General features: G+C 34.8%; 1 protein-coding gene across 3 annotated transcripts in view; it reads right to left on the bottom strand.

Annotated features, from left to right (window-relative positions):
- The window catches only part of COL11A1 (collagen type XI alpha 1 chain), a 226,869-nt gene that overhangs the window by 66,056 nt on the left and 133,384 nt on the right, over nucleotides 1–27,429 (bottom strand). For all 3 annotated transcript variants that reach the window (XM_061411030.1, XM_061411027.1, XM_061411031.1), the window contains 5 exons: nucleotides 21,264–21,317; nucleotides 15,718–15,771; nucleotides 12,955–13,062; nucleotides 12,464–12,553; nucleotides 12,148–12,201 (listed from right to left, as the gene is read on the bottom strand). In XM_061411030.1, coding sequence (XP_061267014.1) covers nucleotides 12,148–12,201; nucleotides 12,464–12,553; nucleotides 12,955–13,062; nucleotides 15,718–15,771; nucleotides 21,264–21,317 — 360 coding nt within the window. The remainder of the gene's footprint in view (nucleotides 1–12,147; nucleotides 12,202–12,463; nucleotides 12,554–12,954; nucleotides 13,063–15,717; nucleotides 15,772–21,263; nucleotides 21,318–27,429) is intronic.

The raw sequence follows: 27,429 nt of genomic DNA, 5'->3' as shown, positions 1-27,429 counted from the left end.
TTTTCAAAGACTACCTGAGGAAGACATCACCTTAAACTGTGTTAAGATTGACAGCTATGAGACCAAAATGATAAAAGAAGAGATTCACTAGAAAGCAGATGTGTATTTTAAGAGAATTTATTATTTTCCAACTAATGACCCTACTACACACTTATTGTATTAAGTACTTTACATGTGCAATATAATTTAACTCCTGTGCAACTTGTTTATTTCTCAGGTAAAGGCCGTAAGGCTCAGGGTCTCACTCATGTGCCCTGTTTCAGTTTCTTCCTGCAATACAGAGTACTTCACAGTGGTGAAGAAAAAATTCCTACTTGCTTGTACCACTATAATTTACACATATTATGCTAAATTTTAATAAGTATAAGAAATAGAGGCCAATTAAAGCCACTTGTACCAGAATAAGTTCATGTTGGTTGAATACTTTCTAAAATGAGAAAGAATTAATGGCAATGCTTATTGCCTTTGTCCAAATAGTTATACAGTTCATTTGAACTGTGCTATATAAAACTCAATAGAATTTTTGCCCTTTGTCACTATTATTTATTATTTTATTTTAATTTTTACAATGAAGAATTATTTTTAGTTTTGAGAACTATTTAACACATGTGACAAAATAGGACTTTTTCATTACCTTCCAGCTCTGATTTTCCCTTTCTTATATGTAGAAATATGTGAAATCAGTGAAAGAGGAGAGTGAAAAAGCTGGCTTAAAAGTCAACATTCAAAAAACTAAGATCATGGTGTCCGGTTCCATCACTTCATGGCAAATCGAAGGGGACAAAATGAAAGCAATGACAGATTTTATTTTGTTGGGCTCCAAAGTAACTACGGGCAGTAACTGCAGTCATGAAATTAAAAGATGCTTGCTGCTTGGAAGGAAAGCTATGACAAACCTAGACAGCATATGAAAAAGCAAAGACATCACTTTGATGAAAAAGGTCCATCGCCAAAGCTATGGTTTTTCCAGTAGTCAAGAATGAATGTGAGAGCTGGACCATAAAGAAGGCTGAGCGCTGAGGAACTGATGGCTTCAAACTGTGGGGGTGGGGAAGACTCTTGAGAGTCCCTTGGACTGCAAGGAGATCAAACCAATCAATCCTAAAGGAAACCGGCCCTGAATATTCACTGGAAAGACCGATGCTGAGGCTGAAGTTCCAATACTTTGACCACCTGATGTGAAGAGCTGACTCACTGGAGAAGACCCTCATATTGAGAAAGATTGAAGGCAAAAGGAGAAGAGGGTGGTAGAGGATGAGATGGTTAGATAGTATCACTGACACAATGGACATGAATTTGAGCAAACTCCAGAAGAGAGTGAGGTACAGGGAAGCCTGGCATGCTGCAATCCTTGGGGTCAAAAAGAGACAAGACTTAGCAACTGAACAACAACAAATATACAGAAGTCAAAATAGTTTGAGTTCATGCATTTTTTGAGAACATATTTATCCTTTATTTTCTCAGAAAAATATTAATATAATCACACTAAGAAATTTTGTTTTACTTTACATTATAGATTGTTATGTGAAAATTGTTTCTTTGTCAAAATTGTTTCTATGTGAAAATACTAAATCTCTCATTATCCCTCTAAAACGATGCACCCATTTATACATCTGATTGTTTGGTCCCATGTATCTTCTACCTTGGACAGTCCTTGGTCTTTCCCTGTACTGTTAAAATTCCAACCACTCTTTATGCTCAGGATGACAACCTCCTCTGTCCAACCTCCTCTGTATTATTCTGAGAATTTAAATCATGAGACATAATTCTAAATATTCCTTACACAGTTACCATTGTACCCTAGGTTTTCTACTATTATTTTCTGAAGGCATTAATATAGCATTTGTAGCTGAATTTTGTCCTGTAAATACTCATGATTTGATTTCATCATGAATATTTCCGAAGCTTAAAATAATAACTGTATGTATTACATAACTACAAATAATAATATGCTTAAGAACATAATGATACAATTAGATATATGCACTAGTCTTTTATAAATTATGGATATGTTAAAAAATTTAATTCCTAAATAAACTCATGTGTAGTCAGTAGAAATTTACCAAATTTGCAGATGAATATCAATTGAATATATACTTTCCACAGAGGATGTGGTATATAATTAAGAAATATGTATTATCTTAACAAGACACTATAATTGACACATGAAAATAACTCACAGCTTTTATTTAAGAAAAGAATGCTTGTTAATTTTATAGTGAAGTATATTTAATATCCAAAAATAATCAAATAAATATTTTCACATATATCAAGCAGAGAAATAATGCTAATTTGAATCATTGATAATATGTATAGTTGGTAGATATAATATACTATCTTTATTGCAAACTTAACTATTTTAATTACTCCCTGAAGCATTCCTAATATTAAATTTCAGATTGCCATCTTGCTTGTGAAACCTGCATTAAGATTAACAATAAAAACACTTTGCTTCCTTGAAGTTAAAAAAAAGTGCTTATAATCTTGTCACAGCTCATTAACTATGAAACAGTGGATTAAAACAAGAAGAGACGTTTCCAATGAATATTTTTGCCCTAAGGTACAATTGCAATTTCTTTCCTATTAGTTATTTCAAACATACTATGTCTAGATATTTTTGATAACAGCATATTCTGCAATGATTTTATATTACATATCTATAAATGGAAAAGTGAAAATCTCTGATGATACCTACTGATTAAACACATGCTATTACAAACTTACGGATCTTATTTAAATAGTCCCAGGTCAGTTTTTAAAAGAATAAGTTTTATGAATCCTTTAATCCCAGTTGAATCACTTATGAAAGTTCATTAAAAATGAAAATTTAAACCCACTACCAAAAAGAGAACCATTTACACATTTAACAAAAATATAGAGAGACTCTACTCTCTTGTGACTCAGACAGAATACAAAATGTATTATGGCAGGTATCAGCCCTTAAGAAACTCACCATGTAAATGCAATTTTTCCACAAAGTGTAGACATTTATAGCTACAGAATTTATTGTATTGCTCTATAACTGGCTATAGTGAAGAACAGAGGGCTTTATATTTGTCAGATAAATGAACAATTACATCTAAGAGGAATACTTTGAGTTTAAGCATAGTTTAAATGGATAATGATAGTCTCCCAAAGGTAACAGTTTTGCTTGTTTTTTATATGGATCTAAAGTCCTTCAAGTTCTGACTGGCACATAGCAAGCCCTAAGTAACGGTGTCACTGTGTATGTGATCTTTTCCTTTTCAGCACTGAAACCACTAGTTTTCCCAGCTTGAACAAACTGATTAACTTCTATTTGGCTCAATTTTCTCCCAATAAAATGGAAACAACAATAAATTGCCCTCTTTTTTTTTTCTGGCATTAATGTATTGATACATCTAAAGTCTGTCTTAAACTTTGAATGCAACAGATGTTGGAGTAGTGTACATGAACAGCTTTAATCCAAAAGTAGATATGCAATCTCAAATGATTGTAGAAGTAAAATTTTATAAAAGAGAAAATTAAGATAAAAATTGATATGCAATATATCTAAGACCACACCGTTAAGAGCAGAACTTTTCCCACAAAATAGTATTTTTAATCCTAATTTAACTTTTTGTTTATGTACTCAACAGTATAGCAGTGATACTGTTCCATCAAAACTGCTTAACTAGAGGGAAAAAGAGGCTACAAGCTATAAAAATATTTCCTCAATTTAAATTGCAATGGACACAAGATAAATTAAAAGCTTCCCAGATGGCACTAGTGGCAACCAACCCCTGGGCCAATGCAGGACACTTAAGAGACGCGGGTTCCATCTCTGGGTGGGGAAGATCCCCTGGAGAAGGAAATGGCAACCCACTCCACTATTTCTGCCTGGAATATCCCATGGACAGAGGAGCTGGCAGGCTCCATAGGGTCACAGAGCCAGACACAACTGAAGTGTGTTACACAACAGCAAAGGTGTGTAAGGAATTACCAAAATTATGATGGCCATAATATCATTAAGTATATCCTGTTATTTTAATACTAAATAGCAAGCACTAACTGAAGACTGGACATTTGCCTATTTTTTAAAGCCAGAGGAATTTACATTTTTCTAATCAGTGACCTTTCTTTAAGTTTGTGTTAGCTTTATCGTCTTCTGAAGTCCTTTTCCCTAAACTTTGCAATGGTAATAAAGTCAACAGCATCAGCTTATTTCCTTGGAGCAGTGAGAATAGTGATTATTTTTCTAACTTCACACACAAGAGAACACCAGACAAATATTTTCTGTTATGTTCACTAGGTGTTTCATATTCTGAGGAGCATTTGTAAAAAAAAAGGTAATCAGAGAAATCATCTCATCTGCTTTCAGTTAAAAGGCAGCCCACTAGAGAGAAGAAAAAAAAAAAAAACGCAAATACAAGTTCTTAGGAACAGAGCTAGTTACACAAGTATGAAGCAAAGAAAGGAAAAGGTCTAGCACTTTCTTTTTAAAGCCAAGTTAATCTTCATGGCAAAACTAGTTTGAGGTAATTCTCACTCTCCAGATTACATGAATTTGAGATCAGATAAGCTGAAAATTGATGCTTTTGAACTGTGGTGTTGGAGAAGCTCTTGAGAGTCCCTTGGGCTGCAAGGAGATCCAACCAGTCTATCCTAAAGGAAATCAGTCCTGAATATTCATTGGAAGGACTGATGCTGAAGCTGAAACTCCAATACTTTGGCCACCTGATGCAAAGAACTGACTCATTGTATAAGACCCTGATGCTGGGCAAGATTGAAGGCAGAAGAAGGGGACGACAGAGGACGAGATGGTCGGATGCCATCACCAACTCAATGAACATGAGTTTGAGTAAACTCCGGGAGTTGGTGATGGACAGGGAAGCTTGGTGTGCTGCAGTCCATGGGGTAGCAAAGAGTCGGACATGACTGATAGACTGAACTTAACTGACTGAAGCTGAAAATTCAGATAAAATAACAACCATTACTAGAATTTAAAACATAAGTACTGAGTGACTAAGTGAAAGTCTTACAATGTCTCAGTCTTTAGTCACTGACCCCACAACCACCTCTCTACCTGATTAATTCTGACTGCATGCCACCTATGGTCTAAGTGGATCCCAATATAGAAAGTGTACTTCATCTTTCAAAAGAATAACATGTGACCCAGTTAGTAAGCGAAATCCTTCTAAAAACTTGTCTAGCTCCTTGTTTGAGGAATAAGTAAAATGCCAGTAAAGAAGAAGATTCTCTGGAATAGGAGGTGGGGAAAAATTAGAATAGGAATTATGATAAGAAGGGCATATACAATTCTAAAGAAGAGACAATAACAGGAAGAAATAATAGCACATAGAGAGAAAAAGAGACAATCGTCAGAAGACAGTTATGAAATAGAAGTCACAGAAAAGAGACAAAGACTAATACATTGCACAGTTGTGAAATCTTGGATATTTACTTTCTAGCAGCTATGTATCTGGCCCCTCTCATACACATTCTCCATATTAATTCCCACTTTTCTAAGAGGTAGGGGTGAGAGTGAGAAATGTTGTTGTAAGGATAAAGGGCTTTTAATAGCACACTATTATATATTTTTAAAATTCTCCTCATTTTTAGAGAAATAAATGTTTGCAATGAGGGTTTTTTAAAAAAAAAATTATTATTATTTTCATCTTCTGGCCATGCCACATGGCACATGGAATCTTAGTTCCCTGACCAGGGATCAAACTTGTGCCCCCAGCATTGGCAGATGAGAGTCTTATTCACTGGACCGCCAGGGAAGTCCTGGAGGGGATTTTTCTTATCAGAGAAAGAAAAATATGAGGGAGAGATTATTTAGGGAATACATTTTCCTTAATTTATTTTATGAAATATATCAGTGGTAAATGCAATCTGAGAGCTTGTTTGCATAATCAATTTGTATATACTGTATGTTAACATAAATATAAAATGTTTACTCAGTCTGTGTTTAACATATGAGAAAAATGCTGTGCTGCCTTCCTCTCTTGCTGTTCAGCCTCTTGCTTCTTCCTGCCTTCTGTGTGCATCAAGACATCCATTTAGTCAGTAAACCCCTTGAGAGGAGAAAACATGCCCTCCTTTGACGGGCATCTATTACCAGCTATTGTGAATATCATCATGCATACAGAGAGCATTTGGTTTAGGCCAGACTTTAGAAGCCCAAAGGAACAGTATCCCATTGGGATAATTTTGTTCATCTTGAGCGGGAGCACTAAAACCTGCTTCTCAATATGCATACACTCCTAGTAGCTAGAACTTCAGAGAACTTTGATGATGAAATACCAATTTTTTGCTAAGAGGACTAAAATACTATTGAACACTTCAAGACTAAGTCAAACTCATAAACAAACTTGCTTTTCATAGACAAAACTGATTTTTATTTGTATTTTGAACTCTAACATAATTCCTTTAGGGAAAAATCATTGTTTTTACTTTCTTTTCTTTGTTCTTTTAATAGATTACTCATTATTTACTATGTTGTTTTATCTATTTCACACTCATCTTCTTCAGTAAACCATAAGCTCTATGCAGGAAATGTCCATTTAATGAATCTGTAAAACTTCAGCTTAATAGATTGAATGGCATATTCATTATTTAATTACAGTTTTTCACAGGAAAAGATTTACAGCAGCTTACAAGGAAGACATAACTAAAAGATAATATAAATTTAAAAAGTTAAAAAAAAAGAAATGTAGGTAAGAAAAATAAACAAGCAAGTAACTTTTTATTGGCAAAAAGTAGGACTATCAATATTAGTAATCTAAAAATTCATACTAGAGACCTAGTTTAGAGACTATGCTTTTCCTAAATGTAGATTACGATCCATGGATGGTTTATGAAGTCAGTGTAATAGGTCTTGTCTAGTTAGAACTGGACATGGAACAACAGACTGGTTCCAAATTGGGAAAGGAGTATGTCAAGGCTGTATACTGTCACCCTGATTGTTTAACTTATATGCAGAGTATATCATGCGAAATACCAGGCTGGATGAAGCATAAGCTGAAATCAAGGTTGCTGGGAGATATATCAATAACCTCAGATATGCAGATGACACCACCCTTATGGCAGAAAGTGAAGAACTAAAGAGCGTCTTGATGAAGGTGAAAGAGGAAAGTGAAAAAGTTGGCTTAAAACTCAACATTCAGAAAACTAAGATCATGGCATTCAGTCCCATCAGTTCATGGCAAATAGATGGGGAAACAATGGAAGCAGTGGGAGACTTTATTTTTGGGGGTTCCAAAATTACTGTAGATGGTGACTGCAGCCATGAAATTAAAAACACTGGCTCCTTGGAAGAAAAGCTATGACCAATCTAGACAGCATATTAAAAAGCAGAGACCTTACTTTGCCAACAAAGGTCCATCTAGTCAAAGTTCTGGTGTTTCCAGTAGTCATGTAAGAATGTGAAAGTTGGACTAGAAAGAAAGCTGAGAGCCGAAGAATTGATGCTTTGGAACTGTGGTGTTGGAGAAGACTCTTGGGAGTCCCTTGGACTGCCAGGAGATCCAACCAGTCCATTCTAAAGGAAATCAGTCCTGAATATTCATTGGAAGGATTGATGCTGAAGCTGAAACTCCAATACTTTGGCCACCTGTTGCGAAGAACTAACTTATTGGAAAAGACCCTGATTCTGGGAAAGATTGAAGGCAGTAGGTGAACGGGATAACAGAGGATGAGATGTCAGTATCACTAACTCAATGGACATGAGTTTGAGTAAGCTCTGGGAGTTGGTGATGGACAGGGAAGCCTGGCATGCTGCAGTCCATGGGGTGGCAAAGAGTCAGACATGACTGAGTGACTGAACTAAGCAAGATGATATCATAAATCTTCTAAAAAAAATAAGAATTACCATGAAAAAATTTTCTGAATAAATTATAGTTTTCATCTAGAGAATCACAAATTTTTGGTCTAAATCTTGGTAATTTGAAATAAAAAAATTCAAAATCAAACCTCACATGCATGTACTTGATTTAAATGGAATAAACTAAGGCTTGTTTAGCATTTGCTATGGAGTAGGAGTAGAATGGAGAAGGCAATGGCAACCCACTCCAGTATTCTTGCCTGGCAAATCCCATGGACAGAGCAGCCTGGTAGACTGCAGTCCATGGGGTCGCTAGGAGTCGGACACAACTGAGCGACTTCATTTTCACTTTCCACTTTCATGCATTGGAAAAGGAAATGGCAACCCACTCCAGTGTTCTTGCCTGGAGAATCCCGGGGACGGGGAGCCTGGTGGGCTGCCGTCTCTGGGGTCGCACAGAGTCGGACACGACTGAAGCGACTTAGCAGTAGCAGCAGCAGAAGTAGAATACCCGAGTAGGTAGCCATTTCCTTCTCTAGGGGATCTTCCCAACTGAGGGACTGAACCCACATCTCCTGCATTGCCAAGCAGATTCTTTACCATATGAGCCACCAGGAAAGTTCCTTCACTTCACTTTTATTTCATGGAGTAGGAACCTCATCATGGATCTTTTTACAACATTTTATAGAAATTACAATAGCATAAAGCATAATCAATGTGGATGATGTCTTTCCTTTTAGTGGTTTCTTTCCCAACTTTGAAGAAGAATTTTAATTTGTTGATGCCTATAGACTTGGATATGTTATTTTATTGTAAGAATAGATTTTAATTCCAAATAAATAAACTCACAGTCAGCATTTGTAGAGCATTTCTATCAGCAAAGTATAAAAGCGTTTTAAAATCTTTTGTTACTACTAAGAGGCTTTGAGCTTTTATGTGAGAGTTTAGTGTTTGTTGTTGTTCCTGACCCGATGAAATTAACCAAGTCACCACTAAAGTGTCACTCCCACAAGGACACAAGCTTGAAGTCATCATTCTGTTTTCATCTTCCTTACTACCCATATTCAGTCTTAGGAATAAATCCTACTAAAGCATCTGCCTGCAATGCTGGAGACCTAGGTTCGATCCCTGGGTCGGGAAGATCCCCTGGAGAAGGAAATGGCAACCCACTCCAGTATTGTTGTCTGGGAAATCCCATGGACGCAGGAGCCTGGTGGCCTACAGTCCACGGAGTCGCAAAGAGTCGGACAGAACTGAGTGACTTCACTTTCACTTTCACTTTCATCCTGGGCCACTGACTTCCTACTGCCTTATATTGGTTCACTCTTTTATCATGACATTGATCACTGAAATTTTATGCTCAATAAGTCTCTCTCCTCTTTGTTATATATATTATACACTAATGACAACTTTTCCCCTAAAACTTTATTAAATTGTTTTACTGCAAAACACTTTATTGTAGTTTTCATAATCCACTTACTTGAAAAACTCCAGATCTTCAAATTATTTCGGTTTGGCATTTTAGAGCTTCAGTAATCATATGACATATATTTTTGCATTAGATTATGAAAGTATGTAGCAGAGTACCTGCATCCTAGAAATAATTCATCACGGTTTAGTCCTTGTCTAAGATGCCCACTTTGGTAAGACCAGATGTTCCCTAAACACCTTATTCCTTTCCTGATATCATTCTCTTGATCTTACATAGTTTTGTAATCTTCTGTACTCTGTGAAGTCAAATTCAAGGACCACTTCCTGCCTGACACTCTACTGATTTCTCTTCCCCTGCCCTTGAATAATTAATATTTGTTGTTTGTATATCATTAGGCATTTAATCACTGGCTGATTTATAGTTTTATTTAGTTTTAAGTCTCTTAAAGGTGTATATTCTGTGCAGCTTAATTGTACACTAGGAAGTATGTAGAAATCGCCAAATAAACAGTTCTTGATGCTAAATGAATAAACATTAGCTCTTTTAAAAATCATATTTACTATGTTCTTTCAGATGTAACCAGATAATCAATTTATATCCTGTTAAATTATATCTCTATCTCCTGGTCATATTATGTACCTCATAAATATATTAATTTCAACTGTCCAAAGAACAGGGATAACATTGTTTGCTTGAGTCCTAAAAATAACTTAAAACAACTTAAATGCTGTACTCATGATTCAGGTTTCACAGATGCATTACCATTGATCTAAAAAAAAATGAATCCATATTACAAAATAAAATTCACTTTAGAATCTAAAGGTCTGGGTAAATAGATTGCATTGCACTGAAAATTTTGAAGGCTCTACCTATGCTCAAAGTGGCTTTCAGTTGGCTTAGTGATAAAGAATCCACCTGCCAATGCAGGAGTCACTGAAACGTGGGTTTGATCCCTGCATCTGGAAGATACTGTGGAGGAGAAAATGGCAACACATTCCAGTATTCTTGCTGGGATAATATCATGTACAGAGGAGCTCAGTGGACTACAGTTCACAGGGTCACAAAGAGCCAGACACAACTGAGCCATGCATATAAACATCTATGCTCAAATTGAAGCACTTCTGTCTTATTCAACTATTTTTCCCACTAGTGCTACCACCACTAACTGATAAGGATATCTTAAAATGTTTTATATTTTTATGAATATCAAATATTATTTTTCTTTTTAAAAAATCTTTATCAGATATCCATACCACCATAATCATTGTCCTATGACATTTGTATGATCTCAGATTAAATATAATGTTAATCAATCTGCCAAAGATTATATTGTTATTTTCTTAGTATTATTTATGTTGTACACACTTAACTCTAATATCAGGATGTATGATAAATTTAAATAGGGAGATATGGAATGATTATATTGACAACACTGTGCTGTGAATGGAACCAAATTAATTCAAGGAACTTACAGTCTTAATGAAAGAGATAACCAAACATATTCCAATGCAATTTCTAAAATATAAATCATAACAAAGAGAACAAAGGGTGAAGAGATTTCACTAATATATGAAATGGAGGCAAACCGTCCAAAGATGACCTTATGGAGATTTAATGTTTAAACTTGATCTCTATAGATGAGTAGGATTTTTTTTCAAATAGAGATAGGAAAAATGGGGTTTCTTGGAAGAAGAAAAGTATATTCTCAGCAAAGTGTAAAAATTGTTAGTATGATAAACAAGAAGTTCAATGCATTAAATAGGGAAGAATTAGAATGTAGGCTTTCAGGAAAATAAAATAGATGATAGTGACAGCGATCAAATTTTGAACAAACCTCTTGTTCATAATAAGGGGGTTCAGTTTCCAAAGACAGTGTGGGACCATGAGATATGTATAAGCAGAAAAATGGCACTCTGTATTCCCTGGTGGCTCAGACAGTAAAGAACCTGCTTTCAATGCAGGAAGTCCGGGTTCAATCCTTGGGTTGGGAAGATCCCCTGAAGAAGGGAATGGGTACCCACTTCAGTATTCTTGCCTGGAGAATTCCATGGACAAAGGAGCCTGTAGGCTCTTGCCTAGAGTATTTCATGGATAGAGCCTGGTGGGTTATGTATGGTACATGGGGTGGCAAAGAGTCGAACATGACTAAGCAACTGACATTAACCTATAATTCTAGAATCAGTGGGCAAAGCCAACTAAAGAGACTAAAAATGGAGTCATGAGGTAGGTTAAGACACTATTAAGCAAGGTGAGAAAGGAAAGAGTCTGAACAAAGGTGATGGTAGTGGAAATGAAGAAAGGGGGACAAATTAAAAAAATATTTTGGAGGTGGAGCTGAGAGTTTAGGCGACTTTCAGCCTTTTAGATTGGTGAAATAAAATGGAGAATGAGAAGAAACCACTAAAAATGATAGCTTGGCTATTGTTGGTAACTTCACAGATAAGAATGAAGGTAAACTTATGGAAAAAAATAAAGGCTGTATTTAATGCTTTCTGGGAGACTGATACATATCCCAAGAAAATAAAAATCCAATATTTACGAATTTGCCAATGACTAAAGCAACCTAGATAACAAATAAAGTGGATACATGCCTTTCATATTTATGTTTTTTTTTAAAAAATAAACATTAATAAAATTCAAATACTCAGAATCAGACAAATTATGATATATTTTCTCAGGTATTTCAAGAGGCAAGATAGCTCCTTTCACCTCCTGACAGCAGTGGTAAAATAAATATTTTCATCATCTAAGCACTTCTGTTTCTGCACTCATGAGAGCATGCAATTAGTACAGACAAGGCATTGACTGATTTGATTGACATATGTTTATTTTCTCTTCCACACACTGTGGGATCACAGCATGAGAGTAATCAAAGAAGTGCTGTAATTTGCAACTATGGATTGCATGGCTATTTTATAATCATACTTACAACTGGACCTGGTGGGCCCTGGGGACCTTCTCCTCCTTTCAATCCAGGGGCACCCTGGGAAAAGTGAAAAGCAAAGAAAATGAATTGATATGAATTGAATATAAATAAGAGGTGATGTATGACTGAAATAATGAGAATGTCAGGAAGTGATTCCAGACACAAATACATTAATCTATTGCTCTATGTTTTACCACAACCAGTGCATATGCTCACATATTTCCCTTTAATTACTCATGAATCTTTATTTAGTTGAGACCAAAAGATTGCTTCTAAAAAGCAATCTTATTTACATGTTTCATTAATATGTTAATTATACCTGAGCTCCAGGAAGCCCTCTTTCACCTGGGAAACCACGTAGTCCTGCTGGTCCATCTTTCCCTGAGACACCTTGAGGACCTGGGTCACCCTAAGGAATATAACATACATCCATCATAGGAAGTAAACTTACATGCTCCCAAAATCAAAACTGTAATTACCTCTAACCTAGTGTGAGTAAAGTTTGAATACCATTTAATGATGAGAGTAGTGTGTGGAATGTCACATACATTAAAATGAACTAACCACTATCTACAGCTGAGTGTGCATGAATGGGTGGTTTTATGGTCAATGAAGCTAAATGTTCTCATATTTTTGTTCGGTCATGACTTGAAGTACAATAAACTGAATATTTTACTAAGATATCTTTCTGACATTCATTTAAATACTACACCAATATTTAGAGAATCTATAGACAAGTGATGAGAAGCTATAGTAAAAAGTAAATGGATGATTTCAGCCAAGAAAATTCCAACAGCATGGTGTATGTACCTTTGCACCTTCTTTTCCTGCAGCACCAGGAAGACCTTGCTCCCCAGGAGGGCCAGGAGGGCCAGGATGTCCACGTTCACCTATTGGACCAGTCTCACCAGTTGGTCCCTAAAGCAGATAAACAAACTTCATCAGATTGGTTTGTTTTTTTTTTTTTGCAAAGATAACAAATATTACTCCCTTTCACAAAGGTATATCATTTTCAATTATTTTCATGGTGTCCTACAAAATTGCATATAAAGCATTGAAAGTAAAATAGAAGTCTGAAAGATTATGCATAATCTTGATTAAAATCAGAGTGTGTAAAGGGAATATATAGATAAATTTAAAGAGCTGTTTTCTTTGTTTAATACCAGATTTTTTCAGAGTGAAGCCAGTCTAAATATTGTTAAAAACCATTTTATCATTATAATTTCATCTCCTTCCCTCTTTTTATATAAGATGTCAAATAAATTTAAAAGTAAAAGAGGCATTATTAATACCACACTGGTAGCTAGTCAGTGAATCACTGCTTGATAATAAGCTCAAGTTCCCTGGAACCGAAACAACCAAAGTGGTTCTCCTTAGAATTTCCATGATTGGAGACCTTCCAATTGTAAATCTACATTGATTTGATAGTCTAGAGAATGTGTCAGGGAGATCCTGAAAACCATGGATTTCAGTTGGCAATTCCTTCAGGCCAAAGACTATAACAAATAGCCCACTGCCTTAAACTGCTGCAAATGCCAAAGTGAAAAATGTCAGGTCATTTATGTGTCCCCTGAGTCGTGCCATTCTGTGGTGCTAGACTTTAATGACCTTGCAAGTGTAAACAGAGAATGGTCACCAGTCACTCTCTATCTCTGCTTAGAATAAAGTTAAGAATATATAAAGGGAAATTTTCCAGATGCTAATGTTGTTAAATAGTTCAGTGTGTTACTTAAATTGCTTATAGGCTATCATTCTCTCTTATTTTTCTAAAACTGCAACAGATTCTTACCTTTTGGTCTTGGATTAGGAAAAAAAAACAACACATCTACCCCAAATTTGGGTATACCTATCTAGATTTAAATTCTTTTAATTATGTATTGCTGAAAGCCCCCAATTTATCATTATTGTGCAAGCATTTCTCCCCAAAGGAAGTTTTCCTTAAACATCAATCAGAATTTCAATGTAATGGCTATCACCAAGACGAAAATGAGGAGTGATTTACATGAATGTACAAAAAAAAGGAATGGATATCAAGTATTGCAATCAATATTGCTCCTATTAAATCACTTCCTATGTCCTAACATGAAAATATGATTAAATCTGAAATAGGCTATTGAATTTTCTTATTTAAAGGACCAATGAAGAAAAATAATCCAATGAAGATGCATGATCATACACATCTGCTATTTTTATGCCTTACAGTAAGAGGACAAGAAAGGACACGGTTTTCAGAAACCAGATGTTTGCATTAGGCAGAGATAAACTTTCAAAAATGCGAGGATCTGAAAACTTCAGTTAAACCCCAAGTTGTTTACATTCTAGCTGGGGCCCTAATTCTACTTCTGTTCATAAGTGACATAATAGGAATCATTCTTTTAGTTAAATTATCACAGAAAATCGTTTTGAAGTTGTTTGGAATAAAGAAAAACAAAAGTATTTTAGAGGTTTTTTTTTTAAATTGTTAGGCAATTAATTAAAAGAAAGGCTCAACATATACACACATAGAAGTATGCAAAAAGAGTATCATGCACACTGTTTTTTCCTTGATAAAGTAGCAAAAAGAAATTTCTTTGGTTCATGATTGACCTCTGAAATTAAAAGGATAAGCCAATCCAAGAATTCTTCATTTTTGCTTCTATCACACATATTCCTAGAAAGAAGATACATATTTTGTTTCTGTGTTGTGTGTGTGTGTGTGTATGTGTTTGAGTTATCAAAGTATTAAGAACTAATTGTAGGCTGAGAAAAGACTCTTTAAAGCAATTAAGTAATTAAGACACTTTACTGCTCTGGCTCTTTTGCTATAATTTGTTAGTAGCAGGGGTAAAATTCCAGCTGAGTACACTAAATGTGTCTTGTCCATTCAATATGTTATGCCAGAATAAAAACATTGTTTTCTATCGTCACAAATTATTGTCTACAAGTATTTAATACTATAACTCAGGGTACTACCTTAAATTTTGATATTCTCTCTGCCTCCTCTCTTGAAAGAGCTACTTGTCTTTGCCATTACTTCTATCAGTATACACTCAAAGATTACACACTTATATTTTACCACTGATGGAAATCATTGTTAAGAAAACAGAAATTTTAAGAAAGATGTAATATAATACAAATTTTAACATTTTAGAAGAATTATGTTAGATTTATATTTCCAATATATTATACACATACATTTAATTTATACTCAGAAAACTGAAGTCATTTCAGAATCTGATATCTCTGAAAAAAGATAACGGTCAATCTATTTTAAAAGTATCTTTATGTTTTTAGCAAATGATGTCATGATCAGGCTTTTGTGCCACCTTCATTGTGAACTTTCTGACTTATTTTCATTATTTATTTTATTTTTCTCTTTTATTCATTCAGGCAACTGAAAACTTACTTTAGCTAACTAATGGTTTTCTGAAGTTCATTTGATGTAGGCAAATTGCATAGATTTAAATACCATTTAAAATATAAAAATATATAATACTAAAATTCTCAAAATAAAATAAATCTCATACAACTTAGCAAAAGTTAAAATATAAACAGAGAAATAAATCTTGTTAGGAAAGAAGTAGTGGAACGTACCTGTGGTCCAACAACACCCCCTGGCCCAGGAGGGCCGGTCTTGCCTTGAAATCCCTAAGGAGAAAAAACAACAAAACTATAAAAGCCATCCAGGGCACAAAACATACATTATAATTCTCTGAGATAGTCGACTAATTTACTCTAAAAGGAAGCCATCTTTTGGCTAAAAATGTCTTGCCTTATAAATCCCATGGACAGAGGAGCCTGTTGCAAATATCCTACAGTTGATAGGGTTGCAAAAAGTTGGACACAACTGAGTGACTAAGTGTGCACACAAGCACTTGTTTCTAAATGCCTATAAATTATTACATTACAGTTCTCTTTACATTTAAAAGTTATTGTCTTCACTATTTTACACTGTAGTTCTATGATTATCTTCAATAAGCTTAAAAAAGAAAATTAAAAAATGTGATGAAGCTGGAGCAAAACTGTGCTCTTAGCCCTCTTTCCCTGTGTCAGACAACACAGAAATTTTAATCTAGAAACATTTATGGATGAAATAAGTGATGACTTAGACACTATTTGTAACAGTCCACTGGTTCTTCATGCAGAGATAAATCTACAGTCTGTGATATCAATGCATTTCTCTTTCCTCCATTCCAACAATCTCGTAAAATAAGATATAAAAATAAATTTATAAAAAGATTATAATAGCCAGGACATGGAAGCAACCTAGATGTCCATCAGCAGAGGAATGGATAAGAAAGCTGTGGTACATATATACAATGGAGTATTACTCAGCCATTAAAAAGAATACATTTGAATCAGTTCTAATGAGGTGGATGAAACTGGAGCCTATTATACAGAGTGAAGTAAGCCAGAAAGAAAAACACCAATACAGTATACTAACGCATATATATGGAATTTAGAAAGATGGTAACAATAACCCTGTATACGAGACAGCAAAAGAGACACAGATGTATAGAACAATCTTTTGGACTCTGTGGGAGAGGGCAAGGGTGGGATGATTTGGGAGAATGGCATTGAAATATGTATAATATCATATATGAAACGAGTCGCCAGTCCAGGTTCGATGCATGATACTGGATGCTTGGGGCTGGTGCACTGGGATGACCCAGAGGGATGGTACGGGGAGGGAGGAGGGAGGAGGGTTCAGGATGGAGAACGCATGTATACCTGTGGCGGATTCATTTCGATGTATGGCAGAACCAATACAATATTGTAAAGTTTAAAAAATAAAATTAAATTAAAAAAAAAAGAATATTTTACATGATTTGTCACCATTTCAATATTTTATCAGTTTTCTTTCTTAAAACCCAAAAGAATATACTTACAAATGTATCTTACATATATTGTAGTCATTAGAATAAAATCCAGTACATGTGAGCTCATGTACTCACTAAATAAGGCCTTTGGCATATATTCTGGTACCTCTATTTCTCTAGACTCCTGGGTTATTTTCTGCATGACTGTATTATGAATAGCAAATTTCCTTCTCATGTGAGTTAATTTACACTTAACAGTTGGAGAAAGATTCAAAATGCTGAGAGAAAAATGTGCCAAAGAACTGAATTAAAGCAAATAATATTTGCAAAAGTTTTATTCACTTTTATAACATGAGATTGGAAATAAGAAAGTTAGAAAGCAAGGGACAGAAACTGGCTCCACACTTGTATCATGACCTTCCTGATGATTATTATTACATTATTTATAAAAATGAAACTTAAAAGCAGTAAAAGAAAAAAATTTCTATTTGTAATTATTTAATTGATGTTCCAGGGAAAGAAAAAAAACAAATTTATCCTAGTTTTAAAACACATTAATTCTTAAAACCCTCAGGTTTCCACTTTACTTATCAATCACAATAGCAAAATTAATAAATTCAAGGGAAATGCATTATATAATTTATTTAGCATTTTATAAACAAAATAATAGCTTTATTGCTTAATTTTAACTTCTCGGGAACTTAATGGTTTGGAAATTAGTACCCACATAGGTAAGCACATATATATAGTTATATTATATACATATTACTTTATGTTTTACTTTTCCACTGAGAGCTAACAGCTCTTAGCAGTTATTTTTACCATTTGTTTACATCATTTAATCACACATCCTATCTACTCCTTAGATGGTCTCAATAATTTCCATGAAAACAAACCTTATTAATATCTGTGATTCTGATCAACTCCTCTGCAACAAACTATTTCTCACCCTCTAGTCTCTGCTGAGTCTTAAAACCCTCTCAGTAAGTGCCTACTTGACATTTTCAATGCCCTCTCATGCTTTCACTGAGGAAATTCTGTGAAAAAATGTGTTACCCAGACTTGTACTCATACACCCTAAGAGTGTGCTAGCTCATCTGAGTGACAGACAGATTTGTAAGGAGCTGGAAAACAGCTCTGACCATACGCCAGCTCATTCAAAATATTCAGAGTTTTGCAAGTATCTAGTAAATTTGACAGTAAAGATCTTACATATAAAATACATACAAAAAAAGCTTTTATAGATCAAAATGAAGTGTGATTATTTAATATTGCCATGTACTAAGACTAGCCATTTATTTTAGTATGTTAAATTATGTTTTTCAAAATTCTTAAGAACAGAAATGAATTTGATAAATGGCTATTAAAAACATAACTTCTATTCTGATCACCTGTATGATTAACACACAATTTGGCACTGCATTTCTAAGAAAAATGTGGGTTGTTTCAGTATAATAAAACGGTCTCTCAATTCAGTCTCTCAATCATGTCCGACTCTTTGTGACCCCATGGACTACAGCACACCAGGCCTCCCTGTCCATCACCAACTCCTGGAGTTTACCCAAACTCATGTCCATTGAGTTGGTGATGCCATCCAACCATCTCATCCTCTGTCGTCCCCTTCTCCTCCTGCCTTCAATCTTTCCCAACATCAGGGTCTTTTCAAATGAGTCAGCTCTTCACATCAGGTGGCCAAAATACTGGAGTTTCCGTTTCAACATCAGTCCTTCCAATGAACACTCAGGACTGATGTCCCTTAGGATGGACTGGTTGGATCTCCTTGCAGTCCAAGAGATTGTCAAGAGTCATCTCCAACACCACAGTTCCAAAGCATCAATTCTTCGGCTCTCAGCTTTTTTTATAGTCCAACTCTCTCATCCATACATGACTACTGAAAAAAACATAGCCTTGACTAGACGGACCTTTGTTGGCAAAGTAATATCTCTGCTTTCTAATATGCTGTCTAGGTTGGTCACAACTTTCCTTCCAAAAAGTAAGCATCTTTTAATTTCATGGCTGCAGTCACCATCTTCAGTGATTTTGGACTCTAATTACTCCTAAAAAGCTTTAAATTGTAAGATATCAGAATGAACTTTCAGTTTAAGGATTTCTGAATGAGGACAAGTCTCAAATATAACAAAATAACTTCTTTAAAATAAGGAAACACATATATATCAAAATATAGCTGCCCTAGATTCTGACCCTTGTACAAGACAATCTTATGAATCAAAATCAATACAGAACAAGGTGAGCAAGAAAGGTTCCTGAGTATAAACATGACTCATTGTTGTTCTTTAAGTGAATTTGAAAACAGAAATATAATTTTCCAGAAATAATGCTAGCCTTTATTTATAAGAAACTACGAGGTGAGAATACCTATCTTAGAATCATTAGTTAACATGTTAGTTTTCCACTTTGTTTAACTTTAGACATTAGCATCACCAACTCAGTGGAGATGAGTGAGCAAGCTCTGGGAGATGGTGAAGGGCAGGGAAGCCTGGTGTGCTGCAGTCCATGGGGTCACAAAGAGTCAGACATGACTGAGCGACTGAACAACAACAATAATATTGTTGCTCTCTATAGAAGCAGAAGCTCTTGATTAAACTGAAGACAAAAGGATTTTATAATAATAATTCTCTAGGTACCCCTTCCTCAAAAGACATTTTTGAAATATTCTAAAGTTATTCCCAAGAGGCTACACCATGACTTAGAAATGACTGCAATATTTGAATGAGAATGCATTTGCAAATTTGAGTGTGTATTATCCTTTAGAGAGCTTATTTCTTGTTCACCATGCAAATGTCATTCCCAAGAGGACCCCCAAACAATTATACTCTTTGGCCTCACTAAATCATTCTTGATTTTGCTGTGTAATCCAAAACTTTGAGGTTTACTAAATCTGACTAAAACCAAGAAGTCGTTACAGGAAGAATTGTCATTTGGTGAGCAAAACAAGAATTGGCTGCTGCTTCCAGATTGTTTTTCCTATGCAGAAAAGCATTGTGTTTTCAGATCTGTTATTCTGTACTTCAATTGAACTCCTAATATGTACTGATGCTGACAGAATACCCTAGGATAATTTTGAGACACATAGTCAAAGGCAGTCTGTCTTGTGGTTTAATAAATCTGGATAAAATTAATCAATGTTAAGAGCCAAGAATTGAAATCAAGGAAAGATACTAATCCTCCGTGATGATTTCTGATTAGATTATCATCCCACTAAAAGAGCCAGATTGGAGAAGGAAATGGCAACCCACTCCAGTATTCTTGTCTGGAGAATCCCATGGACGGAGGAGCCTGGGGGGCTACAGTCCACGGGGCTGCAAAGAGTCGGACACGACTGAGTGACTTCACTCACTCAAAAGAGCCAGATACAAGGTTTTGTAACAGTGGCAGAATAAATAAACAAAACCATCAGGATTCTTAAGCCATTGTTGAGATGCCAGTTTTTCCTCTGCCCCAATCACTCTTACATAAGTTGTTCAGACAATCTGTTTAATGTTATATTCCTCATAATTTAAGCTACATTTTTTTCCATTTTCTTACCTTATAGGAAAGGGTTTATTTGACACAGTTCTAGGCAAATTACAGATTTATGGTTCCAACTTCAGTAAATATTTCATCCCTTAATTTTGGACACAAGAACCTATTATCTGAATGGTTTATTGTAATGTGTCTCCTTTAGAGACTAGAAGGGTGAAAGACTTGTAAATGTATCTGTAAGCAAAGACTTCAGTGAAAGGATCAAGGATGACAACCTTACGGAGGGATCCAAATGGTAATGACATCTTTTCCATCAGCAAATACCCAAAATGCTCTTATTGAAAATAAGGAAAATCAAGTAATATGCATGTCCCCAAATAATCATATTCATTTAGGTATTTAGCCACAAAATGGGTCTCTGTATGGATTTTAGGAGAAGGCAATGAAACCCCACTCCAGGACTCTTGCCTGGAGAATCCCACAGACGGAGGAGTCTGGTAGGCTGCAACACGACTGAGTGACTTCCCTTTCACTATTCACTGTCATGCATTGGAGACGGAACTGGCAACCCACTCCAGTGTTCTTGCCTGGAGAATCCCAGGGACGGGGGAACCTGGGGGGCTGCCATCCATGGGGTCGCACAGAGTCAGACACGACTGAAATGACTTAGCAGCAGCAGCAGTATGTATTTTATATATATTTTAAAAAGATTAAATGGATTTAATTTTGGTATTGTCCTTAACCTGATATTTGACTTGTTAATAATAAAGTGTCTTTCTGTGAAATGATGAGATGATAGAGATAGAAAATGTTAATCAGAAGAGTGGGATCACTTACAGTCTCTCCACGTTGCCCAGGATGTCCTGGCAGGCCATCTTTTCCAGGTGGTCCCTGAAATCACAAATATTCAACATCAAATGTTACAAGTATTTCTTGAATCATTTTAGAATCTAAATATAATGTTAGACAATTTTCTTATATCTTCATTAGATATGCTATTTTGATGTTCTATTGATTTTATATATGGTAGTACATGTAAAGGGGCTTCCCCAGAGTCTCAGTGGTAAGGAATACACCTGTGATGCAGAAGATGCAGGATAAGTGGGTTCAGTTCCTAAACTGAGAAGATACCATGGAGGAGGGCATGGCAACCCACTCCAATATTCTCGCCTAGAGAATCCCATGGACAGAGCAACCTGGCAGGCTAGAGTCCACAGGGTCACAAATGTCAGACACGATTGAAGGAGTGAGCACGAGCAGGTAGTATGCGTATATATCTCTTTAGTATAATTCTATGAGCTTCTCTAGTGGTTCAGACAGCAAAGTCTGCCTGCAGTGCAGGAGACTAAGTTTGATCCCTGGGTCAGGAAGATCCACTAGAGAAAGAAATTATTACCCTTTCCAGTATTCTTGCCTGAGAAATCCTATGGAAAGAGGAGCCTGGTAGGCTAGAGTCCATGGGGTTTCAAAAAGTTGGATATGACTGAGTGAATAAACCACCAGATAGCTATAACTCAGATCAACACAATATTATAAAACTGTAATCTGAGTATTTTACATTTAAATTATTTCATTAGCAACTATATTTTTATAGAGCATATCCACATATTTGTATTTTATTTTTGCAAAAATAATAGTCCTTCAGTACTTGACAAATGAATATTTTCCCTTATTTTTGTTGTTATTTGGTGAATACTTTTAATTCAATTTCCTGTGCATCAAGACTTAAATAATAGAGACAGATGGTGTCCTCTAGTGGTGGTCTGAGCTTCTAACTGACCAGAATATGAAAGAAAGAAAAACTCTTACAAACAACAGCATTTTACTTCTCAGTTGCTTCAGGTAAAGAAAACAAGGGGCACCACTCAATTTTAGCAGTTACCAGGCCCAATTTTTCCCTGTAGCTTTTCTTAAATACCCTCTTGGAAGCATAACGTCTCTTAAACACTGGAGAGCACGTCCACTGTGCTATCACTTTAGGTAAATGATGCTGTCTTTGTCATGACTGAAAAAATAAATGAGGCTCATCAACTAAGAATTTAAGGTAAAAACCCTGAGAGGGTTGTTTAGATACTTAGTAGATATAGATGGCTTCTTTAGAATGCATTGTGGATGACTCATCCTACACAGAAACCATTAAGCATCAAGTTCAAATTTCAAAATATGTATAATAGGCACAGGCAGAGATATTCTTAGGTGAGAAGGTCTGGGTAAATGAAGGAAATGATCACTTCAATGACAACATGTTTAACGATAACAGGCATACCTCTCACAGTTTAATTATTTGAATAATCCTACTCAGGTATTAAAAATACACTATTTACATAAACTTATTTTCAAGTATCAATTCTTTGCATATGAAGTTTGAAAAAAAGTATTTCCAAATAATATCATTTTCACAGACAGCTTTCTTCCACTGGAATAAGACTTTTTCTAAGTTGGTTGTAACACCTTGGGGAAAGGCTTCCTGATGGTGACTAATACCAGCTCTCTCCCTGATCTCCTCTTTATTGACACACTATTTAAATTACCAGCTCTAATTAAAGCCTCTCTGATATTTCGCAAGATCATTGCTTGCTCAGTGATTTGTTCGTATTTTCCAGGACCATCTCAGTGATTCTATTGCCATCTTCCCCAAAGACCAAAACTGGAATGTTTTTAACCAAGTCCCCCAGATATTCTTGGGCAACACAGACCCATTCTTTCTTTCAAAAACATATACTACATACTTATGTGTTGGGCACTAGGTAATCATAATATGAGATACAGTTCTCAGTTTGGAGGTGAAACATAAGTAATTGTTACTGGATCTTGTTTAGGTTCAGTATTTCAAAATAGTAAATAAAAACAAATCCTACTATTTTGATACATATGGGAATAGATGTGCCATCAATTGGGGTTAGTAGTAAAACTTTTAAATAAAATTACAGGGTGACTGCTAAAGGATAATAAACATGAATCAGACACTTTGTTCCACCGTGCTAAACTGCATCTCAAATGATGAGTTTTGCAATCAGTATAAGCTATTTATAGGGCTTCCCGGGTGACTCAGCAGTAAAGAATCCACATGCAAGGCAGGAGACACAGGGGACAGGAGTTCAATCCCTAGATCCAGAAGAGCCACTCCAGTATTCTCTCCTGGAGAATCCCATGGACACAGGAGCCTCGCAGGCTACAGTCCATAGGGTCACAAAGAGTTGGACATGACTGAGCATGCAAACACACATAAGCTATTTACATTTGTTTAACATTTGTAAATATAAAAGTTAAATATCTCATTATATTTGCTGGTGTGAAAAGTATAGATAATACTTTTATTGCAAAATATTACAATGCTTTAAAATAAACTTAGATCTAAATAACATAATCTGAGATGAATGTAACATGATTTTTAATGGCTTTCCTAGATATTCTATGGGAGCAGTGTTTAATAGACTATATAAAAAATTCATATCATCATTTTTCTTAAGTATGCATTCCTAATATTAAGTGATAAATCCTAAATAGTTTTATTGACTCCAAACTACTACCCAATAAAATAAATATAGTGGCCAAATAATTTCATGGCATTAATTTAAAAATAATAATATTATTGATCAAAATAGATGGACATTTGATGTCATTGGAAAATGTCAGTGACAACAAATTTATCTAAGTGGGGGCTGTATGTATATAGCAAAGTAATCTGTGTAAAGATACTTAGAAATAAATGTTAAGAATTTTTTCACTTCTCATTAGCACTGTCTTGATTTCTCTATAAATAGAAGGTATTTTATAGTAATCATGTTATAAATCTTATTAATCACCAGAGTTAACTTTTTCTTAAATGGGGTAACTATATGCTGACATTGGCTTGAGATAAATAGACTCTAAACATGAATATTCCAAGTATCCCATATATACATATGTGTGTGAGTATATATATATAATATATATATTTCATTTATTTATACATACACATATAATATATATACATTTCCTAATTATAATGAAAACGAATCAGTTAATTTGAAGGAAGAGGAGCTTGGTTCAATCCTTCTACCTGAATCCTTCCTTCTAAATATCAAAGAAATGAAGACAGTTCTTTCCTATATGTTATAAAACTGCATACCAGAACAAATGATAGGTACTTTATTTCACACTCGAATGTTTCATTTGTCAGAGAAATAGAGTATAAAAATCATTTTGTTTAGCAGTGAAAGCAATGTTCCTTAGCAGTGTCATGTCTCTCTACCAGACTGCATGCTTCTCAAGTGTAGGCATTTATTACACTTCTAATACTTAAGAGACAAAATGCATGCATGATCAATGACTCAAAACTTGAAAGATACGTGAGAGAATGGACTGAAAAAATCTGAGGAAAAATGGCACTCTGTGACAATAAAATTATACTACATGAGAGACACTCCTACCAGTTTGTTCAAATATAAATGGCATGATAATGTTGAAGTTATACATATCACTGGATTTTATGTTGCTAAACAATAATCTATGAGCATGCCTTAAAAATACTTATGAATGGATCTTATGTGCACAATTTTGCAACAGTATTTTCATTTCTCTATATATGCAGCTTTTCATCATTTAATATTATATTTGGAACAAAACTGAAATAGTAAACAACATTACATGCAGGTAGTATCTAATTATCCTTTGTTTAATAATAGGTATTTGTGTTGATCCTTTTATAACTTTATAATATAAATAATAGCTTTTTTATATGTGTGCAGTAATATCAAGATTTTTAGTGATAAAAATAATATTTAACACTTAAATCAGTATTTTACCATAAATAACCCATTTTCAAATATGTGAGCTAAAGTCACATTTGAAAGTAATCAAGGAACAAGGGAGTTATTCAAACTCAATAAAAGTACTGGAGAACATTTTATTAATTTATAAATGATTTTCAACATGTTTAAAAGTAGAATGTACTCATTTGTAACATTTATTTAGGTTTTAAACATCTTAATTTAGTAGTGTTCTTTTATGTAAGATTGTTATTGAACTATATTTGGTAAACTATAATTATTTATATTAGATACATAATTATTAGAAATTAGAAAATTTTTTACATGTTAGCATCCAAAACGTCTTATATAACTTCCTCATACAAGGTGCATGTTGTAGTCGTTTGTAAAAAAAATTCAGTTCAAAATCAGTTTAAAACATGCAGCCAAAAATCTGTATCAGTATGTCTCTAAATGAAAACATCCAGGATGTGAGTAAAACCGTCAGTAATTATTTATAAGGAATTAGTTATTTGTATTATTGCATTGAAAAAATTTTGTTCTCAAATCATTGATTGAAAATTTTAACTGTACTCAGTTTCCTACAGAGTAGGTCATATTCATATTCAAACTATATTGGTCTTAATCTCAAACTACTTTTGAATTCACTATTGAAAGTAAGGCCCATTGACCATTGGCATTGGCATCATCTGGACATTTGCCAGTAATATCAAGTCTCAAGACCTATCCCAGACATACTGAATCAAAACCTACATTTTTAACAAAATACCAACATGATTTATGTGTACATTAAAGTTTGAATAGCATTGTCTACTCTGGACTAGAACAGTGGTTCACAAACATTAGCATGTATCAGAACTACCCAGAGAGCTCATTAAGACGCAGACTGGGCCCCTCTCCTTGAGTTCCGATTAAAGGGGTAAGGTGGAAACAGGACACTGCATTTCTAATAAAGTGCTCCTGATCTTCTTGGTGGCCCATGGGGGCCACCCTGTGAGAACAATTTCCTTTGATAGGTGGGTGCTATGGTTTGAAAGGCTGTGTCCCTTTGAAATTCATATGTTGAAAGCATAACGCTCAAATGTGATGTTATTAACAGGTGGTACCTTTGGGTGGTGCTTATGTTATCTTCGTGGAACCCTCAAGAATGGAATGGTTGACTTATAAAAGTGTCTCCAGAGAACAGAAAATGAAAAGTCTGCTACCTGAAAAAGGGTCCTCACCTCATCATTCTGGGACTCTGATCTCTGACTTACAGCCTTCAGAACTCTAAGAAATAAATTCTATCATTTATACACTCGACAGTCTATGTTTTCTTTGTTATAGCAGCCAGAATGGACTAAGGCAGTAACTTGATACTAGCTCTTATAAATAAATTGAATAGGTTGCCAAAAAAGGAGAGAAAAAAGCAACTGAGCACAAGGCATGTCCTATATTCCCATAAATATCTGTCTAAAAAGAAAAAATTTCAATTAACTTTATGAAAATATTTTACTAGGATAGTCTAAAGACTGTGGCTCTAAATAAATTTTATAAAAAAGGGAATGATTCAAGAAGGGTTATCATTACATTTTCTTAAAAAATACATTATAAAGGCAAAAATAGTAAATACAAATAATAGATCTTAATGTGATATAAGTAATATCAGAACATTGGAGGATGATTTTGAAGAAGGATGCACTGGATGATAAAAGATAAAAGAAATTAATACACCAAATATTTAAGATTCAGTAATGATTTTTAATGCCATCAATAATACTCATTGCAGTAGAAGAGTAGTTGAGAGAATAATATTCATGTTGTTCTAGTTTTGATATACTTTGAAGGGATGTTTAATCAGATATATCTAAATTATATTCAGAAATGTTTGATAAACTTCATAAGCTGAAAATACAAACTCTGGCATTAATCACCAATTTGTCTTATGGGCTTCCCTGGTGGCTCAGTGATAAAGGATCCTCCTGTATGCATTAGGCCGGGAACTACAGGTTCGACCCTTGGGTTGAGAAGATCTCCTGGAGGAGGGCATGGTAACCCACTCCAATATTTTTGCCTGAAGAATTCCATGAACAGAGGAGCCTGGCAGGCTGCAGTCCATAGGGTGGCACAGAGTTGGACACAGTTGAAGCGACTTGGCATGCACACATGCATTTTGTTTTTATAGGAATTTGTATCAATATTTGTATTCAAATATATTTCACATATAAGCTGTGACTTGCAAAATTTGAAAACACTATCAAGTGAAGAAAGAG

Source organism: Bos javanicus, chromosome 3, assembly GCF_032452875.1.
Source record: "Bos javanicus breed banteng chromosome 3, ARS-OSU_banteng_1.0, whole genome shotgun sequence".
Lineage (NCBI taxonomy): Eukaryota > Metazoa > Chordata > Mammalia > Artiodactyla > Bovidae > Bos > Bos javanicus.
Note: the sequence above shows the minus strand (reverse complement) of the source record. Positions and strands in the feature narration are given on the sequence as shown.